General features: G+C 36.6%; 1 protein-coding gene across 1 annotated transcript in view; it reads left to right on the top strand.

Moving 5' to 3' along the window:
- Nucleotides 1–24,050, top strand: part of LOC139143341 (titin-like) — a 215,696-nt gene that overhangs the window by 48,702 nt on the left and 142,944 nt on the right. Inside the window, exon 18 of the mRNA XM_070713578.1 lies at nt 1,333–1,455. Within this exon, the coding sequence (XP_070569679.1) occupies nt 1,333–1,455 (123 nt within the window). The remainder of the gene's footprint in view (nt 1–1,332; nt 1,456–24,050) is intronic.

Raw genomic sequence — 24,050 nt, 5'->3', positions numbered from 1 at the left:
GTGAAGTGATAGAATACCAAGTATTTCTTGTATATATTCACAGTGGGTATCTACAAGGCTGATGACGATTTGACTCTGCTCATTGTTTGGAACCGACTTTCCACACACTCATAAAAAATTATAGTTTGATCGCTGCACTCCTATTTCCATGTGTGCACATCCAGTCACTCTATTAAGGGCGTTTTAGTCTAAGGGTTTCTTGAGAAATGGCAGTTACACTTAATTTTTATAGTTTCAACTTTTGTTGTCCCAATACTCTCGGTTCCTCTATTTGCCAGTTCTACTCATTTTGCTCTAAGATATAATAATAAAGAAAGTGTAATGAGAATAAAGCTTTTGAAGGATTACTTTAAAAAGTTAGCCATTTTTTATGGTATGTATAAACCAATATTTTGGCAATCATTGATCTCAATAGTTAATCACAGAAGCTACAGTACTGCATGAGTTATGACCTTAGAAATAGCTGTAACTGTTAGTGATTGGTGACCCTTGTTAGAACTCTACTATGTCAGATGGTTATCAAAGATAAACTCACATCATGTGTTAATTCCACCAGGTACTCAGTGTTTCAAGTGAGCTTTATGACCAAATGAAGTGCAAAACATCACATTATCGATCCTCATTAAGGCTGTTTTACCACTTCTTATCTCATTGACCGAGCTACTACATTCTGAACACCCCCTTCACAGTGAAATATAGACTGTATATTGGACTCGTCTCTCAGTGATTTAGCTGATTTCATCTCACAAACTTTTACTACAATATTTTAATTTTTCAAAGCCTGTTCTTCTGCACATAGTGATATTTTTTTAGGAACCAATTTCATACAATTCTCATTGACTCAGATGCTAAATTCTTAACACCACATCATTATTAAATATTTTCTGTTTATTTGACTTGTCTCTGAATGATTTTAACTGATTTTATGTATCCCACACATATTAGTGTAATGTTTTTGTATTCCAAAAACCTGCTCTTTTTGCATTATTTAAGCTTTTGTCAGAAACTTTGCTATTCTGTGACCCAGACTGAACTGAATGTTTACACTCATGCTTCATAGCATCTCAGAATATTCCAGTCATTTTTTCCCAAGGAACATAACACCCTGCACACTACAATAAGTGGAGTCTATGAAACTATAGGCTCTTCAGTGTGCTTTGTGATCAAAGGCAATGAAATAGGAAAATTAAAAATAAAATTAGAGAAGAGAAATGTGGAGAAATCTGAGAATAAATGTTAGAAAAAGCAGTGCATATATCGGTGCATGTAAACCACTTTCATTGTTTACGTTCTTACAATGTCTTAACTGTTGTTTGATATGGTCTGTTACAGTCACGACAATGGGTTCGAGTGCGAGTACAAGAAATGACTCCTTTTATGGTGGAAGTGGGCCACAATTTGCAAGAGGCCCTCCGCCTACGACAACAACACCAAGACTTATTGCAACAGCTTACGGTAAGTGTATACCTTCTTAAAGACAGAAGATGGGCTTGTCTCACAAGATTGCCATGCGTCTCAAAATCAAGACTCACGCACACGATTCTACGTAGGAATTAAATTTAAAGTTTGTACGTCCGCTTGTGTGCAGCTTGTGGTGCTTCTGGTGTTTTACCACTTTGGAATTAGAGATGTGCAGAAAAATATGAAAATTCATAGACAAGCCCATGCTTCATAGATTTATGTGTATGTCAAACTGTGGTTCATCTGTGGGCCAAGTTGTATTGTCAGATTTACTTGGTCAGCGTGCAGCAGAAACCTTCTCACCCCATGCTATGGTTTAACCTTATCACACCCAGTCATAAGGTTAAACCAATGGACAGGAAATAGGGGTGAGAGGTCTCAGTTTCTGTAAGTTTGTGTGGTATGAATGATACATGTTGTTGAAACTGAAAAATTATATGATGTGGTGAAAGATTCATGGCTTCATATTTTGAAAATGGAGAGGAAAAAACCCATGAAATTACAAATTTCTCATTAATTGCATTGTGCGTGTCTCTCCATTGCATTGTCCCTGGGAGTGACAATTCTTGGATGGTGAATTCTGGCAAGGCTAACATCTTTCAAATCATCTGTCTGGATTGCAACGGTGTTACTTCGGTTTATTCTTGAAGTGGATGTACATGTTTATATATCTGTTTATCAACTAGCTGCACTGTCTGATGTTAAAATTTTGTCATTTCTTAAGTTTGAATTGCCATTCTAGACAAGTAGGCTGCCTTGGTATGTGCAATGTAGTTTTGTGGTGTCCAATAAGTCCATGGAAAGTTAATTTTTCAGTTGTGTCTCATCATGAAAGGCTGTTTAAAAAGGAAATGTCCGATTGAAAGTTTCGCTTAGTGGCATGCAATATGATTTTCTTCCATTTCAGAATTATTTGATAAGATCAATGAAATCAATTATGTTGTCAACAATCACAACTTAATAAATCTGTTCTGCCATTGCATTGTGGGTAATTAATACATGGTGACCTTTGACCTAAGTTCTTTTCATTAAGTTCATCAACACCATTTTGTGTGGTCACATGGTCTGTCTCAGGGATGATGATTGCTGATTGGTGGTGAAAAGATAAAACTATCCCTTTTGGCAGGAGATATAATTTCAAATTCTCATCGGCTCAAATAGCCAATTAATATTTATTTAGTCAGACAGTCCATAAATTTGGTTGCTTTGGAAAAGCAGTCAAACAATGAGAAAGATTAATTTTGGCATCTTCACCAAGATCAAATTTCTTGAGCTTAACCTTGAACTTTGTGATGGTGGGATGCAAGTCTATCTCATGGAAAACTTTGTCAGTTTTTACTAGTGGCAGACCAGCTGCAGATTCCCCGTAGAAAACTGAACGACTTATCAAGTAGTTACTGTGTAGTGATTAGGTCTGTACCGACCCAAAACGACCTATTTTTGGGAAAATAAGTGGTTGGAACTTCATACATACTTATTTTGTGATCATACATACCTAATTGTTTTACGTCCGGAGAGCATAACAACTTATTTTGTTATCTACTTGGTCAAAATAAACAATTACGTTTAATTTCCTACAGACTTATGTTGTTGCAGGCCGGTGTCGCGTATTTTAAGTCTGCACAATAAATACGCTGCATATTCGGAAATGTGTGATAGTTGATTTTGATTTTGAAGTTCAACAAATTGTGTGAAAAAACTACCATTTGACTTTGATCGGTACAGAAAATCAATCACTGACTTTTTATGTACGTTTTGCGAATGATCAGTTCTCATTGAAAGCGTAACTGTTTCTACAGAAAAAAAGACAAAAAACGATCAGACAGTTCGTGTCCGTGTCGGCTACATGGACGATCTGCCAAAAAACGCTTTGCGAAAAATGAACGTTGAGCTCGACGTAAAATATGCTTGGACTTATTTCACGCGCATATCTCCCTTTAAAAGCCTAGTCTGTCAAAGAACTGCAACTCAAAAATAACGTATATCTGGTTCTTTTGTGTTTTCTTACCGGGCCCTTTCAAACATGAACTACGAGTCCGATCACAGAGTAGATTGAAAGCTTACGACTACGTATGATGCCAGGCAGCTATCCCAGCGTAATAAGCATAGTTTCAACATCGACTCACACCGGACGTGCGCGATGAAAGTCATCATCGAGCCAAGTTTGTAAGTCACGAGACTTGTATGTCGGAGACGTTTTTGCAGAGCGTTGTGATGATCTGGTAAAGGTTTACATGTAATGGATTTTCTGTCGTTTTAGCTTTTCAAACGCGAGCTCGCATCCCGAGCTCGCATACAGCTGTGTTCGATCACGTTGCTAGCTGGCTGAGTGCGTGGGTCACATGGGTCATCAGACTTTGAACCCAGGACTTTAGAATCACGCCTGATGATGTCATAGATCATGTGAAGACTTCTTTATGATTGGTCAGATTATTGTAGATCATGTGAAGATTTCTTTATGATTGGTCAAGTTGCCAAAAGGTCACGGGTCAAATCCTAAGCGGCAAATTAAATCTGATATGCACTGGTGGGACGTTAGGACGTTTTGAATGAGAGAGAAAATCGTCACCTCTTTCCGCTCTGATTTTGACACAGTTTCGCGTAAAATTACCGTAGGACATAATCATTCAGGGTATGTACAGGTTAGCTATGAATTTAAAACCAACAAACAGCGTTTACGATGCGTTGATGGCCCTTGGATGACCGATTCTGAGATCGACCGCGATATCGTCCCGTAGAACACGAACACAACCCATATGCATTGTTCGATCGAAGCATGGAGGCAGGAGAGACCGAAGAGATTGTTTAAAAATTCGGTAAGTAATTTCCAATACACCTTATCCACGAGTTGTCTCTGTAATTTTCACAGTTTTCACTTCTTTAGTCACGCTATATTGATGTCATTCTTGGCGAACCCTGTTCAAGTATACGAAACGAACGGACGGTGTTGGCAAAAATTAAACCATGATGGAGGTTGGTACCTCAATATAGACAGTGAAGTGTTACTCCACACTGTCACTGTCTATCTCTGTGCGTTAATTACAAGGAGAGTTGTAGTAACGAATAGAGCCAGGCTATTATCTGTTATTTTTACTCATTGATTCAAAATTTTGACCGGATTGATGATATACAACAGATACTCATATATTTTTATTATTTAAACTTTGACCTGGTTTTAATATTATAAAGGGATACTTTTTGATTTACATTTCTTCTGTTTGAGATGTGCTGAACCCCAATCACCACTCAGTAGTTGCAGTTTGGAATGGCGTGTCACTAATCAATGGGGAGAATGAGGCTGAAAAGCAAAAGATTTGGTAATCACAACGAACATAATTTATAGATATGTCATGAGTGTTTTTATCAGAAGGTAAATTATTTATATCAATTATTATAATTTCATTTAAGCACGTGAATGCTCTTTCCATGAATTTTTATATTAAGGATAGTCGACGAAGTACAAGCAATTTCACTCTCCACATGTAATGACATCCTTGTCTGTTATTTATCATTTTTATTCTCAGTGTATCTATCGGCAAAGGCCAAGAAGCTGAACAGACCAATGTGAAGTTTCAGAACAAGAGCGGAAAGTATAAGGATGGCATCAAAAACAACTTTTGATAATGTGAACAATCAAATGCGTGTTCTGTTGGGTTTTTCACATGAATCTCCCCTTCAACTATGAAATAAAGAGCTTGCAAACTTGACATCAGAGAACTGCTTCTTGTGTTGTCTTGTTGCTTCTTGTGCTGTCTTGTTCCCTATGTTGAGGTAAGACTAATTTTTAGTTTCTTACATGGCAAGTCTATCCACTACAGTTCATTACAAAATGATTCTGAACCGAGTAAAATTTGTAATGGATGGAAGTATTGGGAAGGCTACTATGTACACTGTCCCATGAACTCTGCTGGAAGCTGCCCTCTGTCTTGGGTATCACTGTCCATTTTTCAGTTGTTGACCTGGTATATCAAGTTTAGAAGCATGATAATTATGATCATACATAAAATGTTGGATGTGGCTGCATCACTGTTGTCAATTCCTGGTTTTGCAATTTTTTCATGCATCGAGACTTGAATATATAGGCATCATGTATGCTAATTTTTAAGAACATACATACTTATTGTCAAGAAGTATGTATATATGCTAATATATGTAAATTTTACATACCAATTTTACCTGCTTATATATGCTAATTAATATATGTAAATTTTACATACCAATTTTACCTGCTTATATTTACGCGCTTTAAGTATGTATTGTTAAGTGGTTATGCTAATTTTTAGGTCTGTATGGCCGATGCCTACCTAACTAATTTACATTTTTCGGCCTATACACATACTTAGTAGTATGTACAGACCTAACTTTGGCCATAGACAAAAGGAACAAGTCTGTAACGAAACAAGTAGGTATCTGCCACAAAAACAACTTATATACAGACTTATTTACAGACTTATGGATAACTTAAATAAGTATGTGAGTTTTATAAGGGTCCCTCTTGGTTTTACATAATTGTTTTAAGAAAAATTAGTTATCAAACCTAAATACTTAGAACAAATAAGGAAAAGAAACAAATATTAAACAGAATGAAAGTATTAGAGTTGTAAAAATTTATACGAACAGTTCATCCGAATAACTATTTGACTTTTTGTTTCTCGCTAAACTGTATTCAGCAATGGTTTTTACATGTACTTTGAGGAAAGAAATTTTGATTTAGATAACTTCGCTTGGTACTTGCTCCTTAAAGACATTACATAAGCCTTAGTCACTCTACCTTCAAAGAATTTATTCCAACAATTTTAATTTATTAAATTTTGAGATGGAGAGATGTTACAGGCAAGGATTTTTCCTGGCTCCGTATTTGGGCATGCACGGCATTGGCAGTGTGCTGGCAGTGCGTGTCACAATGTAGGCATGCTATTTGTGCAAACCTATTGGGGCACATCAAGCCAGCAAACTCCTGATAAGATTATCTCATAGTGTGTGTTATATTTGATGATAATGACCACTCCTTGCTTGGCCGAGCAGAAAATAACCAGTACCGCTGTATTTAGTTACAGGGAAAGTGATCCTAAACGTGGGTGGAGACTTTAGCTGGGCCTCAGTGTAGTTCCTATTTTATGAGATTTAGACAGTGTTGCTGGATTTTATCAGTGGCCCCACCCTCTCTACAGTGTAAAATACCCTAGTATAGTCTTTTTAGGGACTTTTAATTGTCTGGAAATCTGCGTTACTCATCTTTTGTGTAAGACTAGCCTTCAGTTGGCATTGTGTATGGTCTCTTCAAATTGTTTATCTGTTGCTGTTATTTGTCATTTTCTTTGGTAACAAAGCCAGCAGGATGTAAGTGATTATGATATTAAGCCATGTTGAATCTGATACCACAGCAAGTATCGTGATGCTATGGATGAAGATTGTATGGCGTAGAAGGAAAGGATGGTGCCATTTGTCTAGGGATGAAAGTGATGCAGAATGTCATATGGGTTACATATTTCATCGATGAGTCATTAATGCCACTGCTGTCACAGAGAGAGAACTGACGGCCAGACTGAAATGATGTGTCAAATTTAATAATCAGTACAACCATCGTATGCTATCATGGTCAGAGTACTACGATGAGAAAATTTAAGTTAGAAATTTTAGGATTTTGAAAGTTGGGTCATAGCTAGGACGTGACTTCAAAGCTGTGAGGAATCATTGGATGTTTCCAACATTTCATATTAAAAACTTTTTGAAGTTTTGGATAACAAACGACAGATGGGTTCCAGATGGATTGTAGACTGATATGGAAGACTTTTTTCCATGGATGAGGCCACATGAGACATTCCTTGTGAAGGGCTTTCTTCCATGGATGAGGCCTGATGAAAACTATGTCAGGAATGCAGAGAGAGCAGATGGTGGTTGAAAGTGGCTTGATGAGTTCAGTGATTAAATATTCAACTATGTTGTATCCATTTCTGAGAGGCTGCCAATATCAGGGAGGAAATTCTGTGACTGAGCGTCTAGCAAAATCACTGAAATTAATCAAACTTTCTGTCCTGATGCCACAGCGTGCTGAAACATCTTTTGAGATGGGAGAAGAATAATTTGAAATATAATCTTTGATTTAAACTTTTCTGAACATAGGACCGGTATGCATGTTCAAAATGTTGTCCCCAATGAGGTCCTCAACCATGGAACTATAGTTTTCATGCCCCTGGCAACGATGAGATGAAGCAGTGAGGGTCTGTTGACTGTGTGCGTACTACGATTTGATGTCAAAGGTCATTCAGTCGGGGCAGCGTGGGTGTCTGAAATCACGGTAGATTTATTTCAACCCAGAAAGAACGTACTTTCAATTGCTTTGTTGCAAAAGTATATTTTAATCTTGAGAATTGCATCACATTCATATCCTTGTGTAATGTTGTCTAAGATGTAATTATATTTTTAGTTTAATAGAAGAGTTTTGAATTGCTGTTCATGTGTCTTTGACTTTGTGAATTCCATATTTGAATTTAAATTCCAAATATTTCACCATTTACAATTTAGGTATCTGGTTTCTATATTAAATCATAAAATACCAACAAGACAAAAGAACTGGTTTTTACAAGACCTGTGATTCGTAACCAGATTTTAGTGACCCATAGAAATTTTTGCTCAAGATGTTTTAGTCTGTGAATGTTGTCATCTAGAGATACCAGCCCTGATTTATTTTGAGAATGGAATGTTGGATTACTGTCCTGTATGTTCTACAAAAATATTACATTACTGATATGTCTGTGCTTTCTTGGCTGAAAACGGTTCTTTTCTGACATTCAGTGTATACGCTTGAATATCCTTCAACTTTTTTCTCAAAATTTTCCGCCTTTTTTTTGACATTCATTTTCCATTATTTCATGCAGATGTTTGATAATTTTTTTCTGAAAATGAAATTGATATCGAAGTGATGATAACCAAGTGGATGGATTGATAACACATATACCAAGATAGTACAAATATGTTTTAGCATTATAAATCTTGGCAGAACTCGTCAATTACATATATATTCAGCTTTATGGAATCTGTGCAATTTGACTGTTCTTGGCATAGGATCAGAGACTAGCAGCAGCTGTTCAGATACTGCAACGACATAAATTTAATGCATCTTTCTGTGCTAATCCAACGTCATCTTTTTTGTTGAAATTGACTGGAAATGTAAGCGGCTGTTTCCTTCAAGGTTTTGCCTCCTGTTATGTCTCATAAATTTAGTATATGCCAGCGGTTGTTTGTTGGCGGTGTGATCTCCTCATAAACACTTCAATGCTGACGTAAAACAGCTGATAAACAAGAGGAAAAGATGACTGTGGTGTCAGAGGAGACAACAGTTGTAACAATTTGTCCTGTCAATGATGAAGACATCAACAAATGATAATGATCATGGTGGTTATGATGATGATGATGATTGATGATGATGATGATGATGATGATGATAATGATGTCATCGATGATGTCATTAGCAATTACCTCTTCACTGCCAAGCTTTGTTGTCAACTGTGTGGTTGGGACCACATGCAGGAAAAATGGGTCAAAGGCTGGAATTTTTGTTGTCACTTTGGATTTCTCTCACTCAAAATATGACCTTTTTCAACCCTGAATAATTTAAAGGGACAATGGCCATAACTTTTGGCAAATTGCTTTCCTTCTTCTCCCAAACATTGTACAACTGATCACCATGTAGAACTATAAAGTACTAACCTCGCAAAGACAACAGTGTTGTGTACAGTATGCAGTGTGATTGGTCAAACTGAATTCCAGTCCGGACTGTAATTAACTTCTCAACAGTAACACTGGACATTTAGACACAGACAAACTGTGTTGATAGTTGAAAACCAGTCATTTTGAAATGATTTTGGGGTGGAACAAGAATCTATTTTAATGACGCACAGAACAGCAGCCCTGCATGGTTGGTTTGAATTTCATTAGAAAGTTGATTGGTGAGGTTCACCACAAGCCAGATGTGCATGACAAAAACGCCAAATGGAAGTGCACTTGCTGGTGTACACACGACATCAATCAGGACACTGAATCTATTAACGTTCTCTTGATGTGACAGGTGGTGACCTCCAAACTCAATGAAAAGTTTCCCTTCTTTGAAAAGTTGAAGCAATGTTGGTCTTTCAGTCTGATTGGTTTCTCAACTTGGTCAGATAACATCTCTCTACACATTGTACAATAGTTGCCAAGAGTTTTTCATCACTCTAAACCAAGGTGAATACTGTGTGGACTGATTTCTGAAGAAGAAATTTCTTCCCCACTTTATTTCAAGCCAATGACAAGTGTTTCCTGTACAAACAGATATAGCACTGGTCAAATGTGAATCTACAACAGCCGTCTTTGAATCTCCTAAGAAACAAGGGGAATTTCTGTCATTGAGAATGCAGATACTGCATTTTCACAACAAAACCTTAATATATGTAGGTGGAGTTTTGCAGTTTTGACTTGACATCATAATCTCATCACCGCTATGTTGGGTAATTTATTACCAGTAGAGATTGTAAGTCTGTTGTAGTGATGGAACGGTGTTTTTGTTCTGATGAAGAGGATGTTGAAAAGAATAAACCTTGTAGAAGAATGCACAAGGTCTCAGTGACTGTTTGGAGTCCCGCTAGCAATGGGTTCACTTACAGCCTGTGACCTCAAAGTCAACTGAAAGACAAGTTGAAGTCAGCTGGATATGTACATGTAATCCCAGTGGGACAATTATGTTACCAAACATCAGTGGAATAAGGGACAGACCATTCAATGTCAGGAGGGGTAAGGGACAGACCATACAATGTCAAGAGGGCTAAGGGACAGACCATTCAATGTCAGGAGGGGTAAGGGACAGACCATACAATGTCAGGAGGGGTAAGGGACAGACCATACAATGTCAAGAGGGCTAAGGGACAGACCATCCAATGTCAGGAGGGGTAAGGGACAGGCAATACAATGTCAGGAGGGGTAAGGGACAGACCATTCAATGTCAGGAGGGGTAGGGGATGGACAATACAATGTCAAGGGACAGACCATTCAATGTCAGGAGGGGTAAGGAACAGGCAATACAATGTCAGAAGGGGTAAGGGACAGACCATCCAATGTCAGGAGGGTAGGGGATGGCTATAAGGTCTCAGTAGGGGTAAGGAGACAGACCAACCAATGTCAGTGATGGTAAGGGACAGACCATTCAATGTCAGGAGGGGTAAGGGACAGACCATTCGATATCAGGAAGGGTAAGGGACAGCCCATCCAATATCAGGAGGGGTAAAGGACGGACTGTCAGGTCTCAGGAGGGATCATACATTAATGATCACAGAGTGAGAAAGGATGTATGGTCTGCTGATATAAAAATATTTACATTTAGATTGAAAAGTGAAAAACTTCAGGTTGTAAATGAAAGCTTTACTTTCCCTTGAAATTGAAGTAGCATGTCCCTATTCTTATAATTCCTATATCACAATGATAGAGAATTTCTAACCGTGATGTTGGAAGCTGTTGTTTGTACACCTTATTTTATTAGCATGAGGGTAGTCATCTGGCTTCCAGAAAAGGTCGGTAATTTAGGAATTTTTTACTTTTTAGAGGTAGGGGATTATGACACAATAAAAGTTTGTGCAGTTTCATGGTTGGTATTTAAGCCAGGAGATCGAGCAGAAATTTCTATCCTTGTGCCAACCAAAGCGATAACACCTTGTGAAATCTACAGTGAAGTGGATCCCTTGGTGAATATCACATGTCAGTGGGGTTCCCAAAACCATACACCAATGTGGCTCAACCATTGCAAAAGTAGCATTTTTGTAGACATTAAATTATGTTATAATCATTTGGAAAAATTGTGCTTGCCATCTGTAGAAATGTTAGTCCGTTTCTCAGTCAGGTTGATCCAATATAACACACAGGCTGTAAATATCTATTTTTAGTCCTTTGGGCCTTTGGCCCAAAGTACTAATGTGATGACGCGGCCTCTGTTGTTGCATACAGTGGGCCGTATGCTGTGGACGCAGGTATCTCAGAAACGCTTCAGTAACTTTTTCTGAAATTTGGTCTGGTGGTCACTTTGGCATGTATCTCAAACGGTCTTTTTTCTTTTTTTGATTGAATCATTTTAAAGTCACTTTTTTAGCTTTTTTGTGAAAACCACTATTTTCAATTTTCCTCAAAACCACTGATTTGATTATTGTGATATTTGGCATGGGTGTTCGTATAGTTGAAATGCCGTCAGAAATGTTCAAAATTTGGTGATACATGCCTTGTATTATTTTTAAACAATATTTTTATCCATTTTTATTTTATATTTACTTGATTTTGACTCGCTTCGTTAAAGCTACCGTCTGCGCATGCGCACAACTCTAGGACAAAATCTGAGTTGAGAATCGAATCGGACGCCATCTTGTTTCTCGGTGTCGGCACATTTTTTACTTTGTGAACGTTTCACTGTGCATTTCAATATATTCTATAGTTATGACGTTGACAGTGATGCACTTTTGCGGCTGTCGTGTATTTTTTGGTACGAAAGGCGCCTTTGATCGACTGAAGAATGATGGTACCGGCAGGCATATCAGTTCTACTGAGGAAGTAATCCACTGGCCCGCATAGGTCAGGGACTCACTTAGGGAGAACCACTTGATTTGTGGGGGGGGGGGTATGGAGGATTTTGAGAAAAAAAATTGTCACCAGGTGAAATAAAAGAAAAAAATAAGCCTGTAATGGCTTGAGAAAAAAAATTCTCATAACAGACAGAAATAAATAAAAAAGGAATTGTCATAATGCAGTTGAAATGAGCAAAATTTTGGAAATTCATTCTCATGTGTTCTTTGCTAGCATGCTGCCATAGGCAGCGCAAATGTTTTTACCACAAGCAATTCTCATGTGTTTTTTTTTTCCCAGCACTTATGATATAAGCATTCACTACTTTACACCTCAGTGCACTCGATGTTTTCCTTCCCTTTTCTGACCCAAGAAATCATATTTCTGGATTTCTGTTGCAATATCTCAATGGTACAGGCAATTTCTAGATGGGACTATTTGACTTCTGTACATTGTGAAAATTGAAAACACAAGACAGGAGTCAATAAACTAGTGTAAAAACCAATATATTATTCTCTCAACATAAATATGTTAGAAAGATTACAAGTTGTCAAAGAAAAATTGAGGAACAACAAATATAATGAAATACAATGTGTGAGCCTTGTTTCTCTGACCACAAAAGATAACATCTCCCCTGAGAACTTAAAAGGAATTGACTGTTATAAAGAAAAGCAGGTATAGTACTGATCACTGTTGATTTGCCAATAAAGTGTTCTATAATTTAAAGTTGTATATATACTAGACTTTCCATTTTGTTTTCATTCGTTGGAATGTAAAATGAATATATAAAACCATCCTGTGATATGTGAAACACTGGCTTAAATTTGAAAAATTGCACTGCTACTCCATTTGATAAAAAAATTGATGCAGGTGTGACAGTTGTAATTAAAAAATGCTGTCTCTCTGACAAAAAAAGTTCCCATACCCACTTCCTGCATACCCCCCCCCCCCCCCCCCCCCCCCCCCCCCCCCCCCGAAATCAAATGGGTCTCTCCTTAATATGCGCATGCGCATATAACAAGTTAGCGTTGTTTTGCCAAGGACCAGCTCCTGGCAAGGACTTTGAAAAATCAAACCGATGCTGTCTTGTTTCTCGGTCTTGTGCGAATTTTGACGTTTTGAAGCTTTTAGCATTTATTTGATGATGTTTTGTAAATATGAAGTTCACGGTGATTGTATTTTTGTTGCTGTCATGTATTTTTTTGGCACGAAACGCTCCTTCGTTACCGCGAATCCATTGCTTTAGCGAGGCAATCCCACCGGCGGCCCGTTAGTAATAGCTGGGTGAGAGCGAGAGAATTCGCTCTGTCCTTCTACCTCCATGTCATAACAAACTAGCGTCGTTTTATGTTGATGTACTGTCCTTTCGACACAGCGATAACTTTAAGTTTTCTGTTGCTTATTTTGAGGTAATTTCGACAGTTGTGCATTGATTTTGACATCATTGTTGAAGACAGTGTGTGCTTTAGACTGTCGACAGTCCTCGTGCCTTCTTTTGACCGGATCCGGAGTCACTTGCGGTAGTAATCCAACGTAGGCGATCGAGCGCCGAAGCATCATTGTTGAAGACAGTGTGTGCTTTAGACTGTCGACAGTCCTCGTGCCTTCTTTTGACCGGATCCGGAGTCACTTGCGATAGTAATCCAACGTAGGCGATCGAGCGCCGAAGGCGCAAGGTCGAGTGCCGAAGGCACGAGCTTGTATAAATACCGAAAGCTACGCGAGACCAAGCAGTACCTACAAGTGACTGGCGAGAGTCTATGTGTGCTTATGTTGACCGATTTACGCGCACTTCAGAATCACGGCATAATCCGACATGGTAATTTGGCATGATCATCAGATCATACATGATCCGAGATTGCACTTTAGCAAGGTCACGATAACTAATGTTGTTGTTTCACTGTGGTTTAATACCTATAGGGCCTATTTCCACTAAAAGACTATTAGAATTTCCTCCTGGCTACTTTGAAATCGTGCACTGGCATGCATGTAGTTGTCAACATCACTATGCTTGAATGTAGTAGACTCTTACTATGAATATATCGACTGTCACTGCATATTGCATATGTGTGCAAGTCACTCCATATCATATCAAAAAATGTAGTATTGCGACGTTTGAGCTGCCACAAGCCAGAATTTACAGTTTAAGAGAAAGTTATCTTACATGTAAAACTCAGTTCTACTGTGAACAAAATGCAAGCTATGTTGCTTAACTATGGTGAATAACATAATATTTTGTACCTATCACCGTGTCAGAAAATCAGAAGGAAACAACCACTCAGACAAACTCTGGTCAGGATGTGATACTGTCCAATTTTAATATGTCTCTCGGCACACACTAGATACTCATGACTGTAAAACAACATTTCCATATAATTGTATATTCAGTTTTTATATTTAGTTTGCATTTCACCATATTCTATGTCCTTCCCTGCACTACATAATTCAAAATTGAATATTGTTTTTGGCCTATACATACTTGAGGGGTAAGCTTATTTAGTCTCATACATTAAAGATGCACTGTTGACCTTCAGAGTCCAAACTTTTTATCATTGTATTGTAGATAGGTGTACACTCCAAATACTAAGTACAAGTGTGGTGAGTGTAACAAGCAAATGTTTTTTAGTCAATGGCCCAAATTTATTTTCTATTTGATGGACAATAAATACATGTGTAATCAATGCCAACAATCCAGTTTAAGTAATTTGGTTTAGATTAGCCATTGTCCATTATATTACAATAGCTTGTGGCTAAATTTTCTCCCCTTCTGTATCATATAAGTTCACCGTTTCCTGTTTTAGATATTGTTGATCCTATTGAGTTCCATCTCTTATTCTTGATTCACTTTCACATTAACTTTCATTTATGTCCAAACAATTTGACTTTTTGCCAGATTTCACATTTATGGCAAATAATAAACAGTAAGGAGGCACAAAGGACGTCGGTGCCCCCGGGCCCCATGTTTGCATTAACAGCGTCTCTACATATGATATAGCAGCAGACATCCCTGGGTGTTTGTTAATGTTAAAGCCAGGGAATGTGAAAAACATCCCTGCCCTGACACTATATTGAGTGGGGTGATATTTCATTTGACATTCTTACAGGGGCCAGTACAGGATCTTTCCAATAAGACTTTTTTATCCGACATAACTCCAGGTTAAATCCATACTTTGCCAGCTGGAATTCACTTCAACTGATGATTTGTTTTCCTAATTACTGCTTTGATACCAGATCGGATTATCCATGTTCCATTCCATGCAATATTTTTTGTCTGTTTTTTTTTGCACAAGATAAGCCATAGATCACTCTTTCACCACTTCACTATATCAATATGCCCATGCAGCGCAGACAACATTTTTGACAAGAAACCAAATATGTCGTCACATTTAATCCTGGTGAGAAAGTAAAATCTAAGCATTTTGGTTTGTTTGCGTTCTGCTTTCTGTTTATTTTGACATTTGTGGGAAATTTTTCATATGATATTCTGAGAGTATAACAGTGATCTGTCCATCTAAGGTTTCATCTCAAAAACACAATCACTTTTCTGGCCCTGCTGTGTGAGAATGATCCTGCATTTACTGTTTGCAAAAAATTGGTACAAATTTGACGCAATTGAAAATTTGATAAAAAATGGTGTAAATACATGGTGAGAGCATTGTTTATTATTGTTGTTTTTATAACTAAATTTAGCAACAGGCATTAAAGTTGAGGGAGTTTGTCATTGTGTTTATTGCTGCAGCCTGCGGGATCCTTTGACTTTTGGTTTTGGTAGCTTCAGTTAGACGATCAGTGGTAAAAAAGTACCAATTTCCTCATTTCTTTGAGAGTAAGTTCTGAAAACTTTGTCAAAATTTTCTGACTAATATTTTATTTTTGCATATTAATGATGGAACTCAGACTACAAGTACAGGTAATCCTGATTCAATTAGTAAGTCAGTGGATACATCAGAGTGGGCAATATTTGGTGTTCACATCCACACCACAATAGAATAATCTCTTCATTGTTTTTTTCAAGTAATAGTCAGAAATCCCGTCTTATTTAATCTGACACAGTATCATCTTCAAGGAACAGAATTTCATAAAAAGTGACTTCCCCAGGCAGATCTTTCCTTATTTTTGCTGCATTGAAGCTGGCATGGTTTCTTTAATAACAGAAAGAAGTGTTCATAGGTGTAGTTTTCTGTGAGAATCAGCATTTTCATTTCTTTCCTCCAAATAACAGAAAATGCTAGGCAATTGTGATTCCAGAAATCTGTAAACTTAGGGTTGTCTTTTCTTAAATACACAAACTTTTGCATGGCTACCCCTCCTCATATTTTGTCTCAACCAAAAATAACAAAAATTCAGATTTTATGTCAACAAATTTGAGCAAAAGAATTACAAACTTCATTTATTTACCACCTTACCAAATTTGTTTTATAATTCTGATAGGACAAAAAGCTGACAACAATATTGTCATGATTCAACATAATTTGATCTTGATTTGCCAAGCTGCAAGTCAAAGGGGAAAAGTTTTATAACTCGTATGTCTCAGAAATAAATAATGTAATTTTCATCTGTCCTCAGTATAGCAATTTTGACATTGATATTGTCATTAAAAATAGTGTGAAAGGGTGTAGATTTATTAGATTAATAACACTGCATGGTGCAAGTGTTGAGGACAGCAAACTGGATCTGGCCTGTTCTTGATGGCTTGTGACGCACTTATCATCTGTGGTGACTCATGGCAACTGTATATATTAGACAGACATGAAGGGATAAATAAAAGTGTATTATTGGTCGTTGTGGTCCCTAGCTTGGCTGTGGTGCAAATCAGTCAGGTTGCATTAAATTTCTGTGTGCGTGATACCGATGTACCAGCTGTGAAGTAATACAGACCAATAGACGTCTTAGATGCAAGGATTCTGGAGATATTATGTCTCTGATTTATCGACATTAAAGGGCATGTTGTTTTGAAGTACGTGTAATGAGATGAGGATGAAGTACTGAAAGCCTGGCCTGTAGAATTATGGTTGAAAAAGTATGTTTGGTTGAAGTGATGACAATGTCGGCGTCTTCAAGAGGCCAAAGTACCAATTATGTCTTTTCTATCAATATACAAGAGATGAATATTGTCAGTGAGTGAACTGAATATGATTGATATTAACCCTTTTCACCACCAATGGTTTGGCCCAATCCCATGGTTATCAATGGTGAGTGTGGACCTGTTTACAGGGAATTGGGGGTGAACATGTTAAAAGATGTGTGCAAGTAATGAGAGAGGGCAATCAGGGTTTGTAAGCCTGGCTGTAGAATTGCATAAGCTTGGAAAAGTATGCTCTTTTGAAGTGATAGCACTGGCTGGTTTTCTCTGGAAACTTGTATTTGAAATCAATCTTGACATTCCATAGGCTGATGATGACCAGGCCTGTCAATCCCGGATGATTGAAGTAAAATGAATTTATTCAGTATACCGGTACTCACAGTGCTCAAACAGAGAGTAAACTCAACAACTTTCTATCATGTCATAGTCTTGACATATCACAATACTTCCTGCATTCAATTTTTGTACTGTATCCATCTTAGACTTGCTTTTCATCAAGGGAGAGTATATATAATGCCAGCATATATGTTTTCATTCTAAAATGTCAAGTGATAAAACTTTAGGCTTTTAATCGTAATCTGATACCCACATTGTGTTCCTTTATGATGTCATCATGTGACTCATATTTTGGACAAAACAGATGATGTTGCAGCTGTACTTGAGAAAATTTGTCTACCAAAGGTTAGTCTAGGATCTAGCCATCCATTTTGAAAGCAAGAGTCATAAGCAGATGGATAGTTACTAGACAAGCTCAAATTGAGCAACTTTCATTTTGTAAAGATCTACTTCAGAAGGGCATACATGTAGTATGTACTGGTAGTCTGGCCGGCCATATGACAGCCGATAGCAAAGTGATTTGTCTAGTATCTAGCCTTCGTTGTGAACTCAGACCCATGTTGTTTTGAGTTTGAAACAGTGGTCAGATACTAGACAACAAACTGATGGATGGAGTGCACGTCTGAAGATAGAGGGCAAGACGTGAATCCTTGATTACCAAGCTTGGTCTTTATATAGAACTCAGGGTTAGGTTCAGGAATGACAAATGGGCGATGGGGAGGAATTCTGACGTCAGTTGCTTCTTAAATTACTCATTATGTTTATTAGGTCGTGCGTCTCAGCATTTTGACTGTAATCCAGTCAAGGATTCAATGTTGAGACAGAAAGTAATTCCATAGACATGGAAGATGTCAGCTGAACTTGGGAATAAATCATTCATGGAAGAATCCTTCTGAACATAAATGTATTATACCTGATGTGCACAAAGCCAACAGGGCAATAACTAATAAATAACAATAAAGTGTTCCAGTGATTTGTATTTATCGTCACAAATGTACAATGAGCAGTTTTAAATAAATTTAAATGTAAAGAAATTCACATGAATCTTTTCAAGCCCAGAATTAAAAAAGAGAACTGTTTTGAAGCAAAATAAATTGTGAAATAGACATAACTTCTGAAGTCTGTTTAAGTGAGATGGAGCTGCATGTTGCCAACAGTTTTTTCAAAGGAATATTAAAGATAACAAGAAAACTTCCTCATACTAAATATATTTTCAAAAAGCAGAGAATCTAAAGTTTAGTATGGTAGCAATAGTTTACTTGAAGGATGAAGGGGTGTATATTTGGGGTCAAAACCTCAATTTTGATATTAATGATAAAAATTAATTTAAAAAAACTTGACACTATTTTTTGAAATGTAATATTTCACTTAAAACAAGAGACTGTGTAGAAAAAAGCGACTGTTAATATTTTATTTTGCATTATCTATCCCCTTCTAAAATGGCATGGGTTGAAAGACTAACAAGCAAAAAAGTGATAAAAAACATGATTAGCAAAATTAAAATGCCACTTTTTCAAAAAGTAAGAACTTTATGGCCAAAAAAATAGTATATAGCATGTAATGAATGTAATGTGAAAATTTCAGAAAATTTGACCTAGCTGGAGTAGAGTTACATTCTTTGGAAATCTTGACATTGGGAGAAAAGTGAAGCCAGGAAATCAGGTGATTTGCACACATTTGCATAAATTAACACTTCTTTTCCATGCAACCTACAACTGCCTGACAAGCTAAAAGGTTAACCAATCTTAGGTTAATAAATTGATGAAAATGGAATGAATATTTGCAAAGGAAGTGATTTGAGCAAAATACGCTGTGTTGGTGCAGCGCCCCCTTAAGCTGCCGATCTGTTTAATAGGTTAGTTTTATGGAACTCTCATACATAAAATTCCTGAATAAAAAGTGTCTATCTGCCAAAGCATAAAATATGACATCTTTAACTTTGAGTTTAACAATAATGAAAGGTTTTATGTTGTTTTCTGGTTTTTTTTTAATGTTGAATGATGATGTCAGATGAACTGACACTTATGGGACATTGAAGGACAAATTTTCTAGTAGAACTGAAATTGTTTTTGTTATGTGCAAAGTTTGATATAGATGGAACATTTCTGTACGTCTGTCACTATAAACTTGCACATTGCCTGTCTCTTTAACACCATAAGGGTCAGCTTACAATTTGAAAGGAGTTTATAGCAGTATGATGGCAGTATGATATATAGGCGTGGGGTCAAGGGTGACATCATGATGAGTTATGGGGTCAAAGGTCATTGATGAGAAGGCCGACCAACTTCACTGTGAAGAATGCAAGTTTGCTGTTGTATTTTTTATCCAGATTTTCCAAGTGCTGATGAATTTGTCAAAGTTACTTCATTTAAATATTTGAAAACTACTATAGTTGATAACAGGTCAACTTGTTAATATCAAAATACTGTATATAATACACATTTTCTGACACTTCAGGATAAGATAATAGAAAATAAAAAGATATATGGTCGGCCAAGTCCTCTGAGTTTACATCTGGTATTAAAAAATTGAAAACACATCCAATGAGATTACAGAAATGCAACCAGTAAGCATCATGACTGAACTTTATTTGTAAAAGTTACCAAACAAATATGGGTTTTGTCAGAAAAGAGCTTTCAAGATAAAAGGAATAGCAGTGAAATGATAATCACAGCACAAGCGTAGTTTGAACAATGTCCCCAAAGTGACATATAGTATATATAGTTTCAAGGTATATTTCTTTTAGAAGTTGGGCTACAGAAGAAATGGAGTTTGTCAGTGTATCTAGTTACATATTGGACAGCCCGGTGGTCATGTTTCTGTGTGGATGTATTTTGATAGCGGTCTGTGAGCAGGCAAGGCAGACAAAGACAATGCCATATTTGGATGGTTCAAATGAATGGAATGCAAGACTCAAGGCACTGGGGAATGAAGGAAAATATAGCTTAGAAATAGTTTATGACTGTGACATAATTAGAAAGCCAAAATTAACAAATATTAACGTTTGGATGTCTTTATTGTAAATCTAGAATTATGTGTCAATGTTTGATTTACATACACATGCACTTTGAGTTACAAATGCAGAGGTATAATGAGTTTAAGTCAACTTGGATTCTTTCCAAGCTACAAGGGTGTGACAGTTAGGCAAGGCAGTCTTTATTGTATAGTTAGGCATGTTTCAAGACTCTAGCGAGCATAAACTTTAAAAGGTACCTAACTCAGCTAGTTTTGCCATACTGCTATTGTACAGATAATTATAATTAATTTGCTGCTCGTGTTGTTTTCCGTTAACCCCTGCTTTAAAAGGGTTGCAACAAATAAATGAATAAAATAAATTATATTATGATTGTCAGATTACCTATTCAGTGATTAAAGTTATACTCTGGTAAAATTGTTAATTTTCACTGATGAAATTTTCTTACAATAATTTTAGAAAATCAGCAAGATACAACAGACTTGTGAAGGTTTCCCTGTATCCATTCAAATATGGCAAAGGCTATTAAAATCACATTTTTGTATCACTGATACCTCCAGGTAATATTTTTGGAGTATTTCAACAAAATCCGCTCACAACAACAAACACAACAACAAAACTCACAAGTTTTAGCGTCAGACAAACATAATTTTCATAGTCACATGACCCAAATTATTAATTCTTGACCAATTCAAATCTTTCACTGCAATGTAGTTCACATTGATATGAGAAATAAGGAGGCTGCAACCATTTTTAAATATCAAAAGTGTGAAAGTGTGAAAGTTAACGGGACATGCAAATTTTGTGGTTTTCTTGATATGATAAAGTTTCAAGGGAAATAATTTTTGTGAATTAAATATTCTGCCATAGAGGCAATGGTTGCAGCTACTTAAACAGCATATTTGATAAAAAAAAAATAAAACAAAAACAATAAGCAAAAACAAGAACACAAAAGCAAAGCAAACAGAAAGCAGGCATTGCCTGAAAAATTTCACAATGGATTGATATACGGGTACTTTGTGCTCCATAGATCAATTTCAAAAAAGCTGAATTTCATCTGTGTTTGAGACAGTTATATTCTGTGGCAAACGGCAACAGTATAATGGATAATAGTCTTTGTGTTCCCATTCACTGGGACCACACTTTTCAAGTTGTTGCTATCTCAGTAACTGCAAGCAGAAAAAGTCAGTCAAGAATGCGTCATTTAAATTGTGAGCTACAGCTCCTTACGAGTCCTAATGTGGTGTTTGAATTAAAAGTATTGTTGAATTTTTGTGTCATAGCAACCTGATTTTAATGCATTTTCTGGCTTGTAACACATTGCGTGAAGTGTCAGTGGGACAATAGGAAACTCCATCTTGTCAGAGACATTTCTTGATCACAATAGAGCTAATGATTGTATGTGTAGATGTCTACTGTTTGATTGAACTGCAGACTATATCAAATGGTGGGTTGTGAAATACTGTTACATGCAATGCTTAATTCTAATTATTCCTTGACCCAATCATGTGAAAAAAGTTTTAAAACAAATTATTTCTATGTTTGGCTTCCGAAAGGTCCTCTGTAAACTGTTGTATAAACAGTCCTTTGACTGAGCGTTTGCAATAAGCATGATGTAGGCAAGTGTTTGTTACAGACAAAAGTTGTGGTGTATTCTGAAAGCACTCTTACAGATGAGATGTTCTGCATTGCAAATGAGCAGTGTTGTAGTCCATCATTCATAGAGGCTTGCTGGGCTTATTGAAAATCAATCCATTCTGTTCCATTCTCTGAGTGGTACCTGATCCCAGGTGTTGAATCGTAATTCTATTCCGTGCCCTACAAACAGGATAGACTTTTATCTAACCATGAGGCCTTCGTAAAGGAACTTTGAATTTGTTTTGGGTGAAGTGGTCAACTTCGTGGAGTTTTAAGGTGGCAGCAGAGCAAATGGCGTGTTTCTGTTTACATTCTGTGGGATAATACTTACTGTAAGCTGTTTGTAGGCAACTTTTCCTACACTGCAAGAAGTAAGTATTTCAATCACTGTGGTTTCATTGCTATAATTATTTGCTATAATGTATGCAGTAGCAATTATGAAATGATTGATTTTCTTGAACAAATAGACAGCATCTTCACAAATTTAAATTATCGTCCTTTTATCGTAAAAGTTGCTAAAGTGGATATAAAGTATGCAAAATATGTGAAGTGTGTTGAAGCTATTGAGATATACAACAAGAATGTCTAATCTAATTGGAGGCGTGATGTGGAGATCTTATCATAAACTTACAATGTCCTTCCAATTTTGTACGATACTGAGCCAGAAATCTCCAATAGATACAGTTACCCTATGATATCATAAAAGCATGAAATTATTGTGTATACAAGGAAAAAATATGATCTACTCTAATGCAATATTCTTCATTTTATAAAAGTTCGGTAATATATAATGTCCTTGTAATTGGTTCATTTTACGATACACTGAAAAGCATAGATGAGATAAGTGTTTGGTCAAAAATATTCCCTCTTGTGCAATTTCAGGTAATTTTAATGTTAGACAGATATACTGTTTGATTGCAGTTTGATGTAGCATAGTTCAATGAATTTAACTGCTCTACTTCAATGAATTGTCAAGTCGCTTCGGTGACCACATTCTCTGAAACAATGTTGAAAATGATGAATGTAGACCAGAGGTTTTCAGTTTACAATTAATTGTCTTTGATTTGATGTTGCTTGATTAGTTTAGACTCTAGTATTCTCACTGTTTAATGTATTGCAAGGGACACCCATTGTTGAGGGATGTTTAGTGCAGCGGAAAATTTGTTTCTTCAGAGAGATTACAGTGTGAAGTCTGGCATAACTTTAGTGTTTATACCGGCATGCCCTGCAGACTTGTGTCAGAATTACACATGTGGTAATGCAGTACAAATTGTGTACTTATTTTGTACATTGTAAACATTTTATATTCATTCTGTGTTAAAAACCACAGTCTTTTGACCATGCATCCATAAACAGGAGGATGACAAGTCAACTTGAAACAAGAAATAATTTTCTTACCTCAATAGTTTGCAAGAATGTTACCTGGGTTGAATGCAACAAACATTTTCAACTGATTTAGTCAAGGAGTGTCAGTTAAGGTGGACAAGTTTTCCTCATTGTTAGTAGGGACTTCGGACAAAGCTTTGTGAAAAAAAAAATTATGTTAAAAGATATGTTGTCATATTGTCTTTTTCTGCAAACATGGTTTTATTTTTGAGATAAAAAGAGGGAAAAATGTCAGTAATCATACCAAAGGAAAAGTCTATGTGCATTGATTATTTTTAAAAAGACAAAAAATGAAAAAAGAAATTTGCAAAAGTGGCATTTTCTGTTAAAGAGTGCATCAGTCAGTATAGTGTTGTTTTTGTGTTTGGATAGAAACTTTTCCAACATAACTGAAACCTTTAACTCTAATCCATGGGGAACAGCTTAAAGGTTAGATAAAGTCACGCCCTGAGTTATGTTGTAGCCAGGCTTTACAGGTATTAGTGAAATATTCAGTGAGGATAGCCAGGGTGAAATACGTGTAACAAACCATTAAACAAACTATCTATCTTGTTGAATTTATCTTATTGATATCAAGGAAGATATGTAAATCAC

This window comes from Ptychodera flava, chromosome 11 (assembly GCF_041260155.1).
Source record: "Ptychodera flava strain L36383 chromosome 11, AS_Pfla_20210202, whole genome shotgun sequence".
Classification (NCBI taxonomy): Eukaryota; Metazoa; Hemichordata; class Enteropneusta; family Ptychoderidae; genus Ptychodera; species Ptychodera flava.
Note: the sequence above shows the minus strand (reverse complement) of the source record. Positions and strands in the feature narration are given on the sequence as shown.